Source organism: Syngnathoides biaculeatus, chromosome 11 (genome assembly GCF_019802595.1).
Source record: "Syngnathoides biaculeatus isolate LvHL_M chromosome 11, ASM1980259v1, whole genome shotgun sequence".
NCBI classification, from domain to species: domain Eukaryota; kingdom Metazoa; phylum Chordata; class Actinopteri; order Syngnathiformes; family Syngnathidae; genus Syngnathoides; species Syngnathoides biaculeatus.
In genome coordinates this window covers 19,505,308-19,526,900 of record NC_084650.1, presented here as the reverse complement: position 1 = coordinate 19,526,900, position 21,593 = coordinate 19,505,308, and the positions used below count along the sequence as shown (strand labels likewise).

At 44.7% G+C, this 21,593-nt stretch overlaps 1 protein-coding gene across 2 annotated transcripts in view; it reads left to right on the top strand.

The window, feature by feature from the left end:
• Positions 1–20,659, top strand: part of gpc4 (glypican 4) — a 34,255-nt gene extending 13,596 nt beyond the window's left edge. For both annotated transcript variants that reach the window (XM_061835458.1, XM_061835457.1), the window contains 8 exons: positions 5,679–5,837; positions 11,226–11,623; positions 11,896–12,061; positions 15,190–15,320; positions 15,401–15,547; positions 15,631–15,755; positions 17,511–17,683; positions 17,766–20,659. In XM_061835458.1, the coding sequence (XP_061691442.1) occupies positions 5,679–5,837; positions 11,226–11,623; positions 11,896–12,061; positions 15,190–15,320; positions 15,401–15,547; positions 15,631–15,755; positions 17,511–17,683; positions 17,766–17,977 (1,511 nt within the window). In that variant the 3' untranslated portion in view covers positions 17,978–20,659. The remainder of the gene's footprint in view (positions 1–5,678; positions 5,838–11,225; positions 11,624–11,895; positions 12,062–15,189; positions 15,321–15,400; positions 15,548–15,630; positions 15,756–17,510; positions 17,684–17,765) is intronic.
• Positions 20,660–21,593: the final 934 nt, after the last annotated feature.

Here is a 21,593-nt window from a genome sequence, read left to right as displayed (position 1 = left end):
CTCCATTTTGTTCAGTTTTTTCAAGAAGTGATTACTGAGATTATACATCAATCCACAAATAACATTCTCTGCACTACTTATCCTCACCAGTGGCATGCTGATGTAATTTCTCATGTTCCGAACGCATACATAAATAGGGAAATTCTCACTGCTCACGCGGGAATCACAACATCCTCGCCAGCAACGCACACACATCATAATTCCCGGCCTACAGAGGGGACCTGGTTATAGCGAGTACATTTGTAAAGGAAATACCATTCGGTTCATACATACGTCGCAGGTGTGTAAAAGCCGCAAGTGCCCACATTGAAACACGAGATATGTACAAAGAAAGACAGTACACATAGAGTTTAATGCTAACACTAACGCCGCGCTAAAGTTAGCCCCGCGCTAAAGGGCCAGTTTAAAAAAAACCTACTGGTAAAATCACTGAGACATGGCAGCAACACGCCAATGCAGCGCTAACAGGGCTGGACCGGTAAAAGTCACTTCCTCGGCACATGTATTCCACCGGTCTCAAAAATGCACAAATTAGCCGCATCGCCACATAAACCGCAGGGTTGAAAGCGTGTGAAAAATGATGTGGCTTATAGGCCGGAAATTATGGTATATCTGGCATGGAGGATCAGCTGGAAAGCGTTAGCCTCACAGTTCTGAGGTCCTGGGTCCAATCCTGGACCTGCCTCTGTGAACTTTGCATGTTCTCCCAATGTCGGCGTGGATTTTCTCAGGTTTCCTCCCACATCCCAAAAACATGCAACATTAATTGGACACTCTAAATTCCCCCTCGGTGTGATTGTGAGTGCGGCTGTTTGTCTCGATGTGACCTGCGATTGGCTGGTAACCCGTTCAGGGTGTACCCCTCCTCCTTCCCGTTGACAGCTGGGATAGGCTCCAGCACTCCTGCAACCCTTGTGAGGATAAGCGACTAAGAAAATGGTTGGATGGATATATACAGTATATATATATCTAATGCTCCCATGTCCGTCCTTTGAAATCCGATTTATAGATGGCAGAATTATTTCTTATAGTGCCGCTTAAAACAGCACATTAGCCAGGTTGAAAACAAAATCGAAATATTCTGCATATAAAGAATCCATCCATCCATTTTCTTAGCTGCTTATCCTCACAAGGGTCCGATCCCAGCTGTCAACGAGCAGGAGGCGGGGTACACCCTTAACTGGTTGCCAGCCAATCGCAGGGCACCATATAAAGAATGAATTTAAAAAATGTCAAATAAAAACACATTCAAAAGAAAAGACACAAGTCTTCTGGCACAAAAAAACAACAACAACAGCGTATGGGACACATTAAACGGCCCATAGTTCTGTAGGGGAATTCCGTCCACTCACCACCACATTACCTTCATTCCTATATGATATGAAGTCCTCGTCCCTACGGACTCCTCCGAAGCATGCAGGTATGGCTCATGGGATAGCGCATGATGAACAGAACAGAATGTAACGCTATATTATCTGGGGATAATTACACTTTAAGCAGAGATGTTGAGGCATGAGGGGAATGTTATGCCTCTAGGCCGTGCAAATTTACAACAGTTTTCGTGAACAACGCTCACTCGACAGGCAGCGCTGTCCTTTGCATATGGCAAGGAGTTTATTATGTTGAATAATAGTCAGCAGTTGTGTTCACGTCACGTCAGCTACTTTACGTATTATTATATTTGGTGCTGTTTTTCACATACCGGTAATTGCTACAAAATTATGGCGTGGCATGCCTTCACATTGTCACAGTAAATTCTGAACATTCTTTGTGATTTGAAGCGGATTAATTGAATACATAATCTATGGCCAAGGTTCCGTTTATGTTTTACAAATGTTGATGGTGTGCAAGAATTGAGGACGCTGGGGTCCATTTAGGGGTACAAGCAAGAAATCAGTCATGCACTTATCTTTTAGTGTCCTTTACAGCGATGCTGATAGGTTTTAGCAATGTTTTGAGTTCAGGATTGTACAGAAATGATCCTTTAAAGGCTTTCATGACTTCAGATAGAGTGAATTGACCACTTGGTCTTCCTATTTATATGTTTTGCTTGTGTTTGCGACTTTTGCACTTCTTAATTGCCAGCATGTCTGCGGGGGTTGTTAGCGGCGTTATTATTGGATGACTTTGGTTTACCGTGTGTGGTGGATGCGCCGGCTGAGGGACAAGGGAGTGGTCAGAGGACAGGACCTCTCTCAGAGGAGTGGCTGTTAACCCTTGACCTCACCGGTTAAGCCCGGAGGGTGGTGGGGGTGGTCAAGGGGGAAGGCATGCGAGCGGTGGGTGGGGGCTGCACCGTGATGTCTGCCCGGTTCAGGAGCACAGGATGGCAGGCAAGGTGTCTAATCTGTTTTTTGTCTGTGAGGCGTTTTCACCTCCCCCGTCATCCCTCTAAGAAAAGCATTTGAGAGGCAGGACAATGTCAAAGGGAAGTGTCTTATTTTATGAGCCATTTAAAGGGGACGGTGTTCCCCCCACAAAAGACAGCCAGAAAAGTAGTGGAGTGCCGACGAATGCCACGGCACGTAGTCGCGCTTATTTACAGGGTGCCGTTCGCTTGTTTTGACTGCTATAAATGGCTATTTTCCTCTTCAGAGGGGACACCCCAACAAAGTTTTGTAGCTGTGTCTTGTTACAGCTTTGAGGATTTGGGAAGCTGTCGCTTTGAGTGGCTCCTAAAACGGAAGATTTATCTCACCTGACACACACAAGCACACGATTCATGTCAGTGACTTGAAAAAAAAATTGGCAAAGCTTAGTAGTCCAGCATGATGACGACCAAAGTCACTCATTTTCTTATATCTAAATCTGATTTTGTGCTTTACAAGGAATCCAAGAAATCGACTTCTAAACTATGCACGAGCTAGGAATCGTGAGTTTTTAGACACTTGAATCTTTGAGCTAACAATACAACATTTGTACGGACATTCCTGTGAAATATCGACCATCGCACTTTTATTTGTGTACTTTGGTAACTAGGGCTATTTTCCATGTGGATATAGCCCTTGTGAGGGCTGTGCGGCGTGGCCCCTGCTCGGAGCTTGGGTGGAGGGGAGGGGGGGAGCAAGCTGGATGTCTGTTAAACCTAAAAGTTCAGTGTGTGTGTGCACCCTGTGCTCCCGGTGCCTCCAATCATGCCTGTACAAAGAGCCATGTGTTGAGCAGCGATGTGATGTGTGAATATGTTGAAGTTGGGGCTGCCCGACCGAGAGCGTGCATGTGAACGTGCACATGCCCGTGAATGGGGCCTGCTGGGATGGACGAGGGTTGGAGAGAGTTGAGTTTGGGGAAAGGACTGTGAGAGAAGTCACTAGGGGCTCATATGGACAGAGGGGTCCAGTTTATGGCGCCAGGTTGCATGCCTCCTTTTAAACAAGTATGACTGAAACTCACTTCTGCACCTGTTTTTGTAACCTTTTTTTTTTTTTTTGCTTAAATATCCCTTTGTTTCAGTTACAGCGTGTTTATCTGCTTACTTTATACGCTCATTCATGTGTGAATGTTTAATCATTTTTATTGCAATATTCTTTTTCTGAACGAGATGGATAAATCAATATGGTTCACGGTTATGATGTGCCGTTATTGCTGTGCGATATAACCAGACGCGCACGTAATGATTCTGGTCTGGTTCTGGAAGGAGCACCACAGGCTTGCTGTTGTTATTTTTTCCTGACTTCACTGGATGAACTTAGACTAAGAGCCAGCGGTGGTGACTGGCATGTACGAAGTGTGCGATAGCAGATTGGAGAGGCAGCAATGCACCCCGCCCCGCCCACAAAAAATGTATGCTTTGATGGACATAGCACACTATGGCTAGCTAAGAGGGGCACTTATGGATAGGCGATAATATGACAATGTCAATCACTGGCATTATTATGGGCCGTTTGCACCACCTGTTGGATTCGCCTTAGAATTGCCCTCCTACTTTTTATCACATCCATCCATCCATCCATCCATCCATTTTCTTTGCCGCTTATCCTCACAAGGGTCGCGGGGAGTGCTGCAGCCGATTTCAGCCATCTTCTGGCAGGAGGCGGGGTACACCCTGAACTGGCAACAACCAATCGCAGGGCTCATAGAAACAAACAATCACACCTAAGGGCAAGCAAATGATTGATTGCAGCAGTCCCCAAATTTATTTACACCATATAAACATAAAGATGATTTGAGAAAGGTGCCCTTGAAGCTTGCAGCCAATTCCAGCAACCTTCAGGCAGGAGGCGGGGTACACCCTGAACTGGTTGCCAGCCAATCGCAGGGCAAACAGCCACACTCACAATCACACCTAGGGGCAATTTAGAGTGTCCAATTAATGTTGCATGTTTTTGCAACGTAGGAGAAAACCGAAGTGCCCGGAGGGAACCCACGCAGGCATGGGGAGAACATGCAAACTCCACACATGCTGGTCCGGGATTGAACCCAGGACCTCAGAACTGTGAGGGCAACGCTTTACCAGCTGAGCCCACCCTTCCGCCCTTTTTATCACAGTGGATCAAAATGTATTTCAAATTGTATGTCTTATCATTTATCCATCCAATATCTGAGCCACTTATCCTCACAAGGGACGCGGGAGTGCTGCAGCCGATTTCAGCCATCTTCTGGCAGGAGGCGGGGTACACCCTGAACTGGCAACAACCAATCGCAGGGCTGATAGAAACAAACAATCACACCTAAGGGCAAGCAAACGATTGATTGCAGCAGTCCCCAAATTTATTTACACCATATGAACATAAAGATGATTTGAGAAAGGTGCCCTTGAAGCTTGTCACCTTGTCAGCGCCCCCTGCGGACTTGGGCACTGTTTCTGGCCCACGAGAGGTCCCATTTCCAGGGAACTTTCTTGTACGCCCAGACTAACCTGAGAATGGAATGAGCCAGTTCACAAAATGTTTTTATTCAGTAAATTTTCTCAAAAGATCTGTTCGCTTGACCGAGTTCTTTGTGAACGCCAACATTACTCTGTACACACTCAACTGGTTGCCAGCCAATCGCGGGGCACAAAAAACATTTTGAAGATACAAACTCCACACAGGCTGAGTCGGGATTGGAACTCCTCAGAACTGCGGGGCAGACGCTGTAATCAGTCGCCCACCGTGCTCATGCCCAAAAAAAATATTGAGAAGTTGCTAGACAAACTTCATTAATAATTCCATGGTTAAAGCTCTTACATGTGCAACCTGCAAAACCTTTGCAGGGACCTCCACTTGGGGAAAACTAAACGCACCACCACCATACACGGCCTCAAAGGATCCCTGTGTTCTTCATTTAAAACAAAACATCATTGCAGCTGCGACTTTACATTCATCCTTCTTTTAAATTCATGTCAGAATGTCCCTTGGACATGCTTGACATTTAATTATGTTTGAAAGACAAAGTTTTACAAAATTGTTTGGATTAATAGACAGCGACGATTTCCCAACAGAACTTTGGATCAGTTGTAAAATGTTACTATACAGTACTTCTGTTGAACAGACAGTCCATTTTTCAAGTAATATATACAAATGGACTGTTGTTGTGTTTAACTGTTCACTTGACCCGAGATGAATAAACAGATTCATTAAGTGTGCTCCAAAACAGTTTGTACTTTTACATATTACTGCACAGCTTTATTCAATCGTGGTGCGATGGATGATCTCATTTATAAGGATTCCTTTTTTTTCTTTTTTCCTCTCTTCCAGGAGCTTCACTGAAAGTCTGTCCGCAGGGTTTCTCTTGCTGCACTGTAGAGATGGAGGAGAAGCTGAGCCAGCAGAGTCACTATGATATCAAAGCGCCCGTCTCCAGGCTTTCCACCAACCTACAGTCCACCTTTCGGCAGCGGCACGAGCACTTCGACAGTAAGTAAATCCGCTTGCAACAGCAACCTTTCGTGCTGCGTTTGCCACAAAGTATTCCGAAACTAGCAGCAGTAGCGCACATGTATGAATTTTTGACGGACGCCCCCACCTGACGTAGCGCTGCCTCGAGCGGAGACAGTCGGTCTGTCTCCGCTGACCCGTCCACCTGTCTCTCAACATCTCATCAACATCCCCTCGCCCGGCTTTCCTGCTCCAGTGAGACGTGCGCACTCGCGGACGGACCACACACATCTTCAGATTTGTGCTTCCTTTTCCTCGGCGTGTGCGCACGTGTGTATGCATGTAAATCGTGGTATCAGATTTCACTTGTGGAGGCCGGAAACACATTGGGAGATGCGACGTTTTGATCCCTCAAGTGCACTACCTGCGCACCCCTGCTCTTCTCCTTGTTAAAAGACGAAGGGGGATAGTGAGAGTACGGAGAGCATGTGATGAAACAGTCATGTCGAGATGTCAGGATAGTTTATGCGTGCATGTTATGTACAGTGCGTCTGTCGTATTGTGGGCCTGTGCATATGCGGGTCACAGAACTTTACATCTTGTGTGTCTGCGAAAGACGGAAAAGGATTGTCAGCAACAGGGTGCGTGTGTATTGCAGCCAGATGTGAACTGGAATGTGACGTGTCGGAATGCAGTGGCAGCTCGCTCCGTCCCGCCCCTCGCTTTCTCCTTTTGCTGCCCTTTGTCCCATCCCATGCCTCTCCTGACGTTCCCTCTCATCCCACTCAAACTCATCTTTTTTTGTCCATCTACTTTCTATTTCGGATTCCTTTGTGCTCCTTTTTAACCTCGTTGAGGGCCAAGGTGCCGTCTGAATTTCATGAAATTATTGTAGAGTATCAAAAGCGTATCTATTTTAACATGACGTTCTTTATTTTTTGTATTGAATTTTTTGGGGGGGGATTATAGTTACTTTAATTTCTGGTTATCAGTTAAACCCTCTCTTCCTCAAAATCATTAGTTCAACAGATTATTTATTTATTTTACACACATTTAGCAGAAAATGAATATTTTACTGCTGGAATACATGTTTTATCCAGGTCAATTGCCAAATGGGGAACTGTGGATCAGTTGTACAGTTTTGCCCTTGGAGTTCTGAGGTCCAGGGTTCGATCCAGGCCTCGCCTGTGTGGGCTTTGCAGGTTCTCCCTGTGCCTGCGTGGGGTTTCTCCAGGAACTCCAGCTTCCTCCCACATCCGAAAAACATGAAACATTAATTGGACACTAAATTGCCACTATGTGTGATTGTGAGCGCGTCTGTTGTCTGTCTCCATGTGCCTTTTTTGGCTGGCAACCAGTTCAGGGAGTACCTCGCCTCCTGCCGGTTGACAGCTGGGATAGGCTCCAGTACTCCCGTGACCCTCGTGAGGATAAGCGGTTAATGGAGCCACTGTGATTTGACGGACACATATTGCACTTGCAAATCTGCACAGTCGAGCACGAAAGATCACGCACGTAAAATTTGTTACGAGTAGAAATACATAGATATTGAAAGACGGCGCATATTTTGTGTAGTCTTGACCAGTGTTCTCTTGGAGCTGCGCACTTGTCGCACACTCTCAGCGTGCATGAAAACCGATCCAGATTTTTATTTTTTTTACACCGAAGCACACTGTCTTTAAAAAACGAGCTGCTGCTCAGCCTACTTCTACTCCCGAGTTTACCTGACACCACTCTCCTCCGCTCTTAAAGGGATACACTCATAATTACAAACAGAACACAAACCAATAACTTTATATCTGCAGGCATGACTGACCACACCTGTACATTTTTCAAATGTGAGTGACTGGGAATGGCTTATTAAATGGACATTGATTTTTACGCTGCAAAACTGTTCTAGCACTCAAGGCATTCCCGATACACCGTTCTGGAAGACCAAGAAAAAGAGGGAGAGGTAAAGAAATTGATTGAAATTGTGCAAAAGTGTTGCAACGGTAAAGAGTTAACCACTTACATCATACATGCTTTAAATAAGTCTTTAGCCGATCTACAGGTCAATGTGCTATTCATATCCACCAACAGCTATACAGTCGGCTTTTAAAGTCATGTAGTTGTCCTGGAGCTGACAACCCTGAGCTGACAATCTTTTTTTTTTTTTTTTTTTTTTTTTTACCTGCTTTTCATGAAGCGTTTTTGCCCCTCATGACTCCAGGAAGCTCGCGGCTTTATTCAAACCGTTAGATGTGCGATCTCTTTACAAAAGCCTGCTGCGCTTTCTTCCACCTTCACTATTTGACACCTCTTCCCACTTATGGTGACAAGTTCACGTTGCTGTCCTATTATTTACTCACTATTCTCCAAGACACCCGGGAGCTGACACACAAAGTCCTTATCCTTGAATTAACTGTTCATGAAGACGATATGAACAGTGCTGTGCACGTGTGCATGAATGTCGCTGCAAATTTTGATTAAAAACTGACACGACTACATGATTGAAACACTAACCAAGCCAGGAAGTGGTGTATGTGATTAGACACGCTCTCACCCTGCGCCTGGAGCTAGAAGTCATGGCTAATTAGGAGACAGAAATAGTTCTCCCCGCTTTGCAATGATCTCAGCCTCTCTGTCAGCCTTATTACTCTGGCCGTGTCCAGCCGAGTGGGTTTACGTGGGGAATTGGAGAATGTGGATTAAGGCTTCTTGCCAGACAGGCGTCCCCAGAGATCCAGCAGCAGGAGTGACTGAATCCTATCCCACGAGAAAAGAGTGAGGAGCGGGGACTAATTGGCACAAATAGGGGTGCAATTGCTTCTTGGGTTGGGATTGGGAGGAGCAGTGTTTAAAAGAACACATGTGGGGGTGTGAGGAGAAGGAAGTGGGAGGGTGGAGTGGGAGGAGTTCAGATGCCCTCTTCCTGTCATGGATTAAGAGCATTGCTTATAATTTAGGGTTCCTATGGAAGGTGTTGATGTTGGAAAGGCCGCAGGAAGGATATGAGGGCACAGATTAGACCGTGACTATCAACTTTTTTTTTTTTACTGACTTTAAACTTCTTGGTTTCACAACATTCCATGGTTGGGGGTGAACCTTTTGTTTTAATCTCTGTCAATGAATGGTACGACTTGGTTCTTGTCGTCTGCCGTGTGTGCGTGTGATTTGGTGGCTGCGGTGTTTCCGGTATCCTTGGCAACACAGTGGGGATTTGGAGTTAAAAAAGCCCACAACTTAACCCACCCCATGCCGCCCTCACTCCTCCCCTTCCCCATTTTTTTTCTTTTTAGTGTGTCAGTCTGGAGTGGAAGTGACAGCAATAAGAGGGAACTGTGTGCACGCATGTGTGTGTCCGCGTGTGTGTCCGCATGTGTGTGTCTGCGTGCACGCGCATACGTGTCGGCGGCAAGGAACGCTTAGTGTCTCCCTCTGTGAGAGCATGGGAACTTTACATTTCAAAGGCAAGCATAGGGCACCCAGAGCAAAACAGAAGTTTTGTCTGCACATGGCTGCGAGGGGGAGAAGAGCAAGAGTGGAAAGAAAGGAGATGAGTGAAGGGGGGGTGCGGGCGTACGCTTGCATGCGTGCACGACTGAAGGCGATGCATTTTTCAGTGACTCTGTGGAATTCTCATTTTGTCCAGATTAAGAGAGTTGGGGGTAAGGGGTACTGGATTATTGGGGGTAGGTGGAGGCAGGGGGGGTGATGGACATTCCTTAGGATGAAGTAGGTCATTGTTCCCTGTCTACTGAAGAGAGATCTCTGAAGGAACTGATGAAGTGAAAGCAGTATAGGGAGGGAGATGCGAGGATGGTTGAAGGCGTCCAGGTCCATATATGGGAGGGGAAACAGTTCTCATTATTCCGTAATCCTATTGAAAAATGCCTCTGAAGGACAGTCCAAGAGAAGCCAAGTGAAAGGAAAGCTAGTGGAATGCGACAATAGAAAAAATGCCATTGACGACGGTCAGTTTGATGTAAGGAGATGTCTCTGCTTGAATGGCCCGTCTGGAATTCTGAGCCAAACATTGTCCAAAAGCCCACCACACGACAAGGTCTGAGCCTTTGACTCAGGACTCCAATCAAAAAAGAGTGGGCTCTATACATGAATGCGATGGCCCTGTTTGTTTTCATACTCACTATCGACCTTTCTTTGTATTGCAGTGTTTAGCAGAAAATGTTCGGTGTGGTGCTCTCTACATTAAAGCTCAAATGTCATTCCTAGAAACATTCTAAAATAGGTATACTAATGAAAAATACATATGACATTATTCACTTCAATGTCTATACGAAAAAATAAATATTAGCGGAGAGCGCGTTATCCGTGCGCAAAGTTGCAGAAGTCTCATTCGACATTGAAGTGGTCGCCATATTGGCTGCATCTTCTGTCCGTGACGTCACACTGGGACATTCGCTATTGAAAACATGCTGTAGCCCCTACTATGGGAGACGGAACACGCCCCTTCTGACATGGAAGCTCTTTTCGAAGAAGAGAACGTCTCACAACTGAGTGACGTGACCGGGGCGATATTACCTTATCATTTTGAGCCATATTTAGATGATATGCGGATCACGGCCAAACCGTATGCGCCCAAACCACCTCCCCGCCCGATCCACCTACATGCGGCGGTGATAAAAACAACGCCGCCCGCGAGCGACGACATCGCCGGGGCCAAACCGCCTCCCAGTCCGATCCACCTCCGCGGTGGATGATCTCTGGTGCCGCGACGAGCCACCCTGGCTGAAGCCATGTCGACAAGGCCGGTGGCGATCCACATGGCCTGCAGTGGCCGTCCTTCAGCGGCTGCTGCACGAAGGAAAAATGAGCTACCTTCCATTAGGTAAAACTAATAAAAATAAACGAGTCCGCAAACAGACAAGACCGCTTGAGTGCACTACTGCCCTGTACGTCACTTCCTGCTTCTTCTCGAAAACAAATCCCTCGAGAGGCTTTTCATGGCGGGAGTGACTGTACAAAAAGCCATATACGTCAAAATCATGTTTTGTGGTGAAAAAAGGCATGGGTCCATACAGGCTGTTTCTTTTTTCATTAATAACATAATAAAAATCATGCATTTCATGACAGTAGACCTATAATGTTCAGGGTCTACACAAACCATGATGATAAAAATGCCTGGAAACGTCATTGATGAAGAAACATAAGAAGCAGAGTAATGGTAAAATTCTAAGAACAAAGGACATGAAGTGGAATAACAGAAATACAAAACTGAATATTGGTAAAATAAATAACATCAACAACACCTCTGCTGGATTGAGCCTAATGTTACACTCTTTCTTCTTTTTTTTTTCTTTTCCATTGCTTCATGAGACAGTTGTTGAAATACTGTACAATCGTTAGAATTTCTAATGTAGAAACTGAAGGCCGTTTGTTGAGTAATGACACAAATCTCTCCCTTTCTCTCCTTCCCACTCTCAGAATTTTTCCGGGAACTGCTGAAAAATGCCGAGGTTTCGCTCCACAACATGTTTGTACGTACCTACGGGATGATGTACGTGCAGAACGCCGAGCTGTTCAAGAACTTATTCACGGCCCTGACGCGGTACTACGTGTCCGGCAGCTCGGCCGTCAACCTCGAGTCCACGCTGTCGGACTTTTGGGCCGACCTCCTGGAGAGGATGTTCCGGCTGGTCAACGTGCAGTATGAATTCAGTGACGCCTACATGGAGTGCGTCAGCCGCCACACAGAGCAGCTGCAGCCTTTTGGGGACGTGCCCCGCAAGCTCCGCATCCAGTTGACGCGGGCTTTTGTTGCCGCGCGTACGTTCGTGCGCGGCCTAAACCTCATGCCAGAAGTGGTCAACAAAGTCTCTACGGTAAGTGGAGAAGAGGTGCATTTCGCCAGCAATAAACTTCACGCTAGGAATGCAGAACTCTGTTCTGGACGCATATCGTTCTTGGCTACGATTCCGTTCCAATCTGATAACGTAAACCACTTTGTTATCTCTGGTGTGACATGTTTTTCTAACATACAGATGGATTAATTGATGATTAGATTATTCTTTTTGGGAAATAATGGCTTGTGAACTAAATAGTCAGCGTCCAAGTATGTTACTGTGTCAATATTTGTCTTCAAACTCCCCTGCAGGTCAGCGCATCTCCCAGCTGTGTGCGAGCGGCCATGAAGATGTTGTACTGTCCCTACTGCTCAGGCCAAGTGGCGCTGAAGCCCTGCCAGAATTACTGTTTGAATGTGATGCGGGGCTGTTTGGCCAACCAGGCGGACCTGGACACAGAATGGAACAACTTCCTTGGTAAGTGGCGTTTTTAACTCGCTCCGGCCTCACTGTAGTCTCGTGCAGACTCTGCCCTACCTCAGTCCTTTTAAAGCTCCACTGTCATGCCTATAAACATTCTAAAATAGATATTGTAATGAAAAATATAACATTATTCACTTCAATGTCTATACGAAAAAATACATATGAGCGGAGAGCGTGTCATCCATGCGCAAAGTTGCGGAAGTCTCATTCGACATCCAAGTGGTAACCATATTGCCTGTAACGTCATCAGCAGACCTCACACTGGGACATTCGCCACTGAAAACACGCTGTGTCACCTACTATGGGACACGGACGCTCTTTTCAAAGAAGAGAACATCTCACAATTGAGTGAAATGACCTGGGCAATATTACCCTATCATTTCGAGCCGTATTTTGATGATATGTGGATCACTTCTAACTATGAAAAGACTCCCCGACAGTATGTAGCGTACTCAGGAAGACCCATGCCGGGTGGGGAGGAGAGCTCCTTTCTAATCCCGTACGCGGAAGCCGTCACCGGAGAGCAAGCCGTCGCCAGTGAGCAGGTCGTCGCTGGCGGGCGAGCCGACGCGCGAAGTGTCGACAAGGCCAGCGGCGATCCACAAGGCCGTGTGGAGGCTGTCCTTCTGCTGCTACTGCGGAAGTCGTCCGATGTGCACATAGACACATTTAGCACCCCTGATTTATGTACACGAATCTTTTATTACGTTATGAGAGGATTACGCCCCTCCCCACCACTATTGTTTTTTTTTTTTCATAGCTATATATACACATCCCTGTCATTTGGAACCCACGAAGCTCTCGACCTTTCTACCCGTGCAATCCATTTTTCACGACGAACCGGATCTTTTGGAAAAGCATGAAGAGTAAATTCATCCTCCCGAGTGTTCGACCAATAACCAGCAATACAACAAGCCGGCATTTTGGCTAACACGAAGGAACAACGAGCTACCTTCCCGGAGGTAAAACTAGTAGAAACACACGAGCCAGCCTGAGTGCGCTGCTGCTGTTAACGTAACTTCCTGCTTCTTCTCAAAAACAAATCCCTTGAGAGGATTTTTCATGGCGGGAGTGACAAAAAGCCACATACGTCACACTCAGGTTTTGTGGGGAAAAACGGATGGGTCCATTCCGGCTGCCTTTTTTTTTCATTAATAAAATACTAAAAATCATGCATGACAGTGGACCTTTAAGGTCATTGGTTAAAGGTTCCTTCTTGTTTATATCAACTCAGTGATCGAAAGTGTGCCATGCCACATGCTAGTCAAGACATTATGAGGTGTCTTGTGGGAAGTAATCCACTTTTTACTTTTAATCAGATTATTGAACTGGCCCGATAAATCATTTGTTTGGGAGAAATTACAGTATGTATCTTTATGACAGTCACAAGTGACAGGCCAGGCATAACAATTACATGCTTTTCCACTGGATGGCAGCAGTTACAGAATAATCTGAGTTTCCACTTTTGTGATATATTTGGTGGTGTGCGGTGAGAAATTATGTGCCTTGGCTCAGGGAAGTATAGGAGACCAAGGAAATGTCATAATTTATAGTCAGAATCATATGGAAACTTCCCCTCATTAAAGTAGTGCTTTAATGCAGTAAATATTGGCACTTATTCCATAGTTCTGGAGTTAAAAACATTCTCTGTAGAGAGTTCCCCCAAATTGACTATTTATTGTTGTATTGTGTAGCATACTCGGTTTGCTCAGAAGTAAGCCTGAGGCATAATTGTTGCTTATATTAAAAGTTTGAATGTTATTGTTGACATTAATGAGTGAAAATAGTGAGGTTCACCACATGTGTCAAACTCAAGGCCCGCGGGCCAGATCCAGCCCACCACATGATTTTATGTGGCCCGCGAAGGCAAATCACGTATATCTACTTCCATGATTTTTGTGATAATCGAGAACAAAATTTCAAATTGTGATGTCATAAATGATAAAATTGAGATATTGCAAGCATTACCAAACATACCAAACAAACCCATTACACTTGATTTCTGATTCCAAAACCAGTTCATAAATTTCATGTGTAAGTATGAAGAGGCGTAAGATTTTCATGGATTCACAGTCATAACAGCCCTCTAAGGGAATCGTAACTACAATGTGGTCTGCGACAAAAATGAGTTTGACAGCTCTGCTGTACAGTATGCGTAGGATTGTTTAGTTGGAATTGATCGCTGTAATGCCTGCTTGTGGACGAATAGCCACCTCAGGCAAGTGATTCATTTCCTCCTAGTTTTGTGAGATGTTTCTTGCGTTGGTCGCATCACTCACCTTTGAATTTTTTTTTTTTTTAAATGATATAACACAGGCTTTAGGATTTATTAAGATTTTGGTATGATGGCGGCTTATGTCACTGCGGCCTTTGGACACTTGTGCCTGGCAACAAGGCCATCACGGCGCCTGTTTTTTTTTTTTTTTTTTTTAAATCAGGTTTGGACACACGGCACGGTGTATGACTGGTTGGAGCATCTGCCTCACAGTTTTTTGGACCAGGGTTCAAATCCCAGTCCCACCTGTGTGGACTTTCACTGCTATTCCCGTGCCTGCGTGCATTTTCTCCGGGCTCTCCAGTTTCCTCCTACATTCCAAAAACATGCATCCTAGGTTGATTGATTGGAGACCCACAATTGGCTTAGTGACTGATTTGTTGGACTTTGACCTGTATGGTTGGTCATCGTGCCATATTCTACTATTTTAATCAATGCAAAGCAATGAGTTAGTGTGTGTGTGTAATGAATTAGGGATTTAACAATTTCGGGGTGCTAGTGTATAGACGTGTTCATGTGCGAGAGTGTCATGGTATCTGATTGTTTGACCTGGGGAGTAACGAGGATTCTCGCGGCCGCCACCGTGTTTACCATGTCCCAGTTATAAGCCGGAGCTATGATAAAACGAGGACAAGATTTTGTGTTAACGGGACCAGATTTGACTATTAATCTTCTAATTTCTCTATGTGGAGCAACCTGAAAAGTTACACTACAGGCACTATGTAGCAACGCAGTATTTTTGATTTTGCTTCCCCCTACTGGAAATTGCTTATAATGCTGATGTATGATGCAAATTTTTTTCCATCAATGCTTTCTGACAGAGTAGTTGGTCCAATCTTTTTTGTAGATGCCATGCTAGGCCTGGCCGAGAGACTCGAGGGTCCTTTCAATTTTGAGTCTGTCATGGATCCCATTGACGTGAAGATTTCCGACGCCATCATGAACATGCAAGAGAACAGCATGCAAGTTTCCCAAAAAGTGTGTATTTTTCCATCTTTTGGACCGATGCGAGGAATACAGAGGCTCAGTATGAGTTGACGTTTTCCCCTCGCTGACAGGTATTCCATGGATGCGGCCAGCCTAAACAGAGCGCGGAATTCCGCTCCAAACGGTCTGCCAAGGACACGGGCTTCACTGGCCGTTTCCGCCCCTACAGCCCTGACGCAAGACCCACCACTGCTGCTGGCACCAGCTTAGACAGACTGGTAAGGTCCAAGATGACAGATCTTTAGGACACTGTGCGTCTATCTGTGACGACAGGCTTCAGTTGTTTGTTTTTCCACAACAGACGAATGATGTTAAAAAGAAGCTGAAACATGCGAAGAAGTTCTGGTCCACATTGCCAGACACTGTTTGTGCAGGTGAAAGAATCGCACCTGGTGATGACTGCTGGAACGGAACAGCAAAAAGCAGGTATAGGATTTTCTCCCCAGCCACATCGTGGTTCTTTGTTCGCGCCACGGCTCGATCTCATTTTTTAAAGCGATCCGGTTTTATGGGTTTTAACTGTATACGCGCTGAAATCCCCTCACATATAGTAAAACAGGACCACAGTCCCCAGTTTTCATCTGTTTACTAAAAGACAGTAAAACAATGAAAGACAAACAATATAATAACATAATAATGAGCATAGTCACTCACTACTTGCTGTCCACGCTCGATGATGTCATACGCCGCCCCACCAGGCCACGCCTCTTGAAGGCACATCCATGTTTTATGTTTGTAATTTGTTTTTCTGTTCAACTCCATTAGAAAAGTGTTTCAAATGTTTGTTCCAAAAGGTTTAGGTGTTGAAACGTGTTTAAATTGTGTGGGAGGTAGATTTATGTGAAAGGTTTTCTGTATGGTCTCCCTTATAGGTTATGAAACAGGTTATGGTGAACAGTGGATCCCCACATATTTGCAGTTCAGATTTATGCATTGTAGCGCAGTGCGAGTATTAAAAAAAATAGTTTATCTTCTGCATACTTACCTAACTACTGTACGGACCTACCTCAGCACTTTTCACCTACTGCGAGTGGGTCTGGAACGCAAGCCCTGCTGTAAACTTGACTGTATAGCACTACCGTAATTCCCGGCCCACAGAGCGCACCTGAATATAAGCCTCACCCAGTACATTTGTAAAGGAAATACCATTTGGTACATACACACGCTGCAGCTGTGTAAAAGCCCCAAATGCCCACATTGAAACTGACATTGAAACACGAGATATTTACAAAGAAAGACGGTACACGGAGAGTTTAACGCCAGCATCGCCACGTTAATTGGGCCGGTGTAATGTTCTGAGCGCTCCCAGTGCTAAAAGGTCTTCTTCAAGTTAATGCGCATGCACGTAGAATTTTTTGAATTTTTCTACTTTTTCTACATCGTGCCAGTCTGAAACTTCCCCATCCATGCTTCTTCCTCGTGTTCATTTTCACTCCGTGTGCATTTCGCTATGGACGTCTCACAAAGCCAAACACAGCGAATGAAAGAATACAGAAACAAATGCGAACGTATTGTTTGTTATTTATCGACTGGAACTGAACGAGAATCAACAGAGGATTGTTCGTGCTCAGTCATTAAGGCACATTTGGGATAGTGAAAGTAAGTGTCATATCACCTGAACCCATACCCGAACAATCCTCTGTTGATTCTTGTTCAATGCTGGAACCTGCTCTCCAGTTGATAAATAACAAACAAAACGTTCGCATTTGTTTCTGTATTCTTTCATTCGCTGTGTTCGGCTTTGTGAAACATCCATAGCGAAATGCACGCGGAGTGAAAATGAACACGCGGAAGAAGCAAGGATGGGGAAGTTTCAGATTGGCACAGATGTAGAAAATTTTTTTAAATTCTATGCGCATCATTAATCCCAAGGGGACTTTTCAGCACAGGGGAGCACTCAAAGCTTCACACCGGTTAAAAAAAAAACATATTGGTAAAAATCACTTAGACACGGCAGTAACACTCTAGCGCAGCGCTAACAGGGCCGGACTGGTAAAAGTCACTTCCTCGGCACATATATTCCACTGGTCTCACTCATACCTTTTCCACTTGAGTGCCCCATTGCGGCCGTTAGGAAAAAAATGCACAAATTAGCCGCAGGGTTGAAAGCGTGTGTAAAAAGGCGCGGCTTATACGCTGGAAATTACTGTACTGATTAATATTGATCATTTCGTCATGTAGGTATGAGGCAGTTGTCATTGGGAACGGGCTGGCCAATCAGGTGTCCAACCCCGATGTGGACGTGGACATTACAAAACCAGACATTGTGATTCGAAGCCAGATTGCCGTCCTGAAGGAAATGACAAGTTGGCTGAAAGCTGCATACAGCGGCAATGATATCTCATTTGAAAACGGTGAGAATGCGGACTTTTGAACTATTAGTGACAGCATGTGTTCGTTGCAAATGTATTACATGCCGCATTTTTGTGTACCCAGACGAGGAAGCCAGCGGAGGAGAGGAGAGCGGCAGCGGCTGCGATTCTCCGTCCTGTGACACGGATCGGGACATCTACTTCCCCACGCCACCCAATCCGGAGGATCCCCGAGTGAACCTGGTGCACGGTGAACGGTCAGCTGGTTTCACCTCACAGGGAAGCTTGGCGTTGGCGCTCTGCGGGCTGGGTCTGCTTGCTGCCCTCTTGAGATAAAAGTATTCGGGCTGCGAGACGGACAGAATGACTGAGAACGATGGAGTGAGGGGAAAACTGTCAGAAAGACTTTGAATAAGACTGCCTTCAGGACCTCGGACAGTCCACCATCGGGGGGGAGGAGGGAGACTCTTCTTAATATTACAATAATTTCACTTTGAATGATTTGTTTGCATGTTTCGAGGACAACGGTGTCCAACAATCTGATCCTCACCCCAAGAAAGCCACCATTCCCACAAAGTAAAACCTCGACTCCTGGTGTCTCTGCTGGAGCCACACTACAGTTCTGCTTGCAACGTTAGGAAAACTACACGTTTTATTTACGCAGTTTAATCTCAATGCTTCACCGTGTGCCTTTTTCAACGACTGCCATCAAGAGTATATCACTCCCACATGGTACCTATGATGGAAAACACCTTCCTCATCAGTTGTGTCCCTCCATCCCGCAGAGATCAGCGAATAACATAGATTTTAGTAGTTGTATATGAGCAGTGACGACGAGCGTTCGTTCGCCACTGTGTGCAAACTGTGAATCTCTGTGCGTTCATGCATTTACCTACAAACAGCCAGTATGAAAGAAGAGTCTTCACTTGTTTCTCTCAAATAAGAAATAGCACAGGCTCTCTCTCTCCGTTCTTCTGTTTTCCTTGGAAAGAAAAAATATGTTGTCCGCGTCTCAGCATTACTTCATAAATATAAAGAGAGAAGGAACAGCTTCAGGCGACGGAATCATTCTTTGCAAAAGCTTTGAGGGCTACTCTTGAGTCCTAACCGAGACAGACTGGATCGGCTGTGAACGCAAATCACAGCCTACCTTCTAAGTTTCTTTGTTCGGCAGTTCAGTAGTCATGTCGTACCTCATCCATACTGTCTACGTCGGTGCAATCTAGCGATTATGGAGCTGAAAGTGACTGTTAAGAGATGTGATCTTCTGCCGCCGCCCCATGAATGGCGGTCAGGCCCGAGAAGGAGCAGGACTCTCCCGGTGTTAACCCCTGAAGAAGGCAAAGCTGACAAGTTCCAAATCCCCCACATGCCCCCCCCCATTTTTTTTTCTTTCCTTTACTGTAAGCGCAGTCCACGACTGAAGGTCTGACTTTGTACAGTCTTACGTGTTTGAAAGAAATGTGATTCACATTCATCTGGACAAGAGAACCAAAAGAGAGTGCTTCGATCAAAAATCAAGGAAAAATTATTTTAATACAGGGTTTTTTTTATGTTGAAGAGGTGCTGTATTTTATTTTTTAGCTACTTTTGGTATGAAGATGCATATTAGGTACGGCAGCGGGTTTCGAATGCTCGTTTTAGTTAGCTCAACTGGCTTGTGCGCTCCTCGGATGCACACCTGGTACCTCTTTCGCGGCCTTTTTCAGTATAATCGGACACCTCATGGCCCGTTTAATCTACCTATCCCGATCTTAACAGTCACATCATTTCAATTTACGGTTGAATGTTGAACTTTTGTCACAAGTGCTGCCAAAATGATTGTGGCGTTTGGTCCAGATTTTGGTTTGTAACCTCCGTACATAATTGGTAACTTTTGAATGTACATTTCATTGAATTGTATCTGTCGTTTGCAGATACTGTATTCTCTCTATAGGTTGATGTTTCCCCGAAAAGCACATCATTACGTTCTGTTCATTATCTTTTTCCATTCACCTCTGAAATTCTTGCCTGAAGTAGCCTTTGTACAGTAACTTATGCGTATCTTATTGTCATTCTCTGCAACTGACAGAGACTAACCATAATTTACAGTGTTCATTGTCTCTTAAACATCACAGTCCTTGAGTTATAATTTGGGGGTTTTGCATATGCAATTGAAACATATTTTTTTAAAAGTGGCTTTTCTCACGTACCTCCATGGACCTTAAACATCTGGCCAGAAAATACTGGAAACCATCTTTTTTTTTTTGCCTCCTTTGGATTGATTGAACTTGATAGGTTAATTGTAAGCTCACATGAATATTTTCATAACACAGTAAGTGAGTATTCCAGTCGTGAAGACTGGATGCATTGGTGAGGGCATATAGTACCTGTTAAAAATGTCACTTTGAAGGAACCCCTATGCAATCAGTTTCAAACCCTCAAGCCTTAACTTCAAACAACCAAGCCTGAGCTTCACTCGGCCCGACGTATATTTCTACAAGTGCTTGTGCAAGTTGTAGAAGAGTTGCATTGAGTGAAAAATGTACCCCTCTTCCAACACCCCCCCCCAAAAAAAAAAAAAACACAAAAAAAAAAACAATGAATGTTCAGAGTAAAGGTTTTGGGAAATGATGGTATGTAAATGTTTATGCTTGGCGCATGTTCCAGCTGGCAGGAGTTGGTACCGCTGCAGTATGCCGTGTTTTTTTTAAACACATGATCAGCTTAGTCTTGTGACTAAGTGGAGTTGGACAGGTGTCGGTAGTCTTTCAAATGTCTTTGGCCCACAAGAAAACCGAACGGACTCAAATCATCTCTGAGGAGAGATCGTGCGGACGACTGAAAAGAATAAGAGAAATGTAAATAAAAGAGCAGCCAATTTAGATGTCTCTAAAAGAGGCCTTAACAGTACAACAGATTTTTTACATGCCAGAGTATCTCCTTAATGTTATGGAAAAAAACAAGATGAGATAGATGATGAATTGTAAGGAAAAAAAATGTATATTAAACGTTCCTTATTCTTGTTGAAATAAAGACTGCCAATATTTAACTGGTTGTGAACATCTTCATTTATGATCACTGAATGATCACTGCACTTTTCACTCGTCTCTGTGTCTGTATATTGTTTGAGCTAACAGCTATCTGTAACAACAAGGTCAAAATTGAAATGAATTTAGGGTAACAACAATCAACTCTGGCGTAGTGGTACACACGCCCGCCTTTGGTGTGGGCACTTGTGGGATCGATTCCCACTCAGTGATGGTGTTGATATTTGCCCTGCGACTGACTGGCGACCAGTTCAGGGTGTAGTCTGCCTTTTGCCCGAAGCGAGCTGGGATAGGCTCCAGTTTTCCTGCAACCCTTGTGAGGACATGACAATAATCAACTGAAAAAAACTTGAATGTGATTGAGTTGATGTTTAACTTGTTGCCTTCTTTGCCAGGTCAAAATTGCAAAAGATCTGTTTTAACTGGTCTTTTACCTCGTTAAATAAAGTTGAAATACAATGTATAAAAATTAATCTGGTTGCACAAGAATGCACTTCCTCTCATAACTGGCACGTGGCTATCTTCAGAAATAACGGATCACATTCAAACTCATGTTTAGTGGGAATCCACATGCACCACCCACCATATCAATTTTTTTGTGAAAAAACAACAACATGCAGAGGGCCCATCCATTCATTTTCCGAGCTGCTTATTCTCACAAGGATCGCTGGAGAGCTGGAGTCTAGTCAGGTGTCAGGTGGGTTACACCCTGAACTGGTCACCAGGCGGTTGCGGGACACATATAAGTAAACAACCATTCGCACACACATTATAGTCGTATCTTGAAAAATTAAGTCAGTGGCTCATATTTCAAGATCTCACTGTAAAAAAAAAAAAAAAAAAAAAATTACAACTGCCTATTGATTCCACAAGATGGCAGCAAAGTAATCCGTATTAGCTGATCCTCACTTCTGTTCTAACAA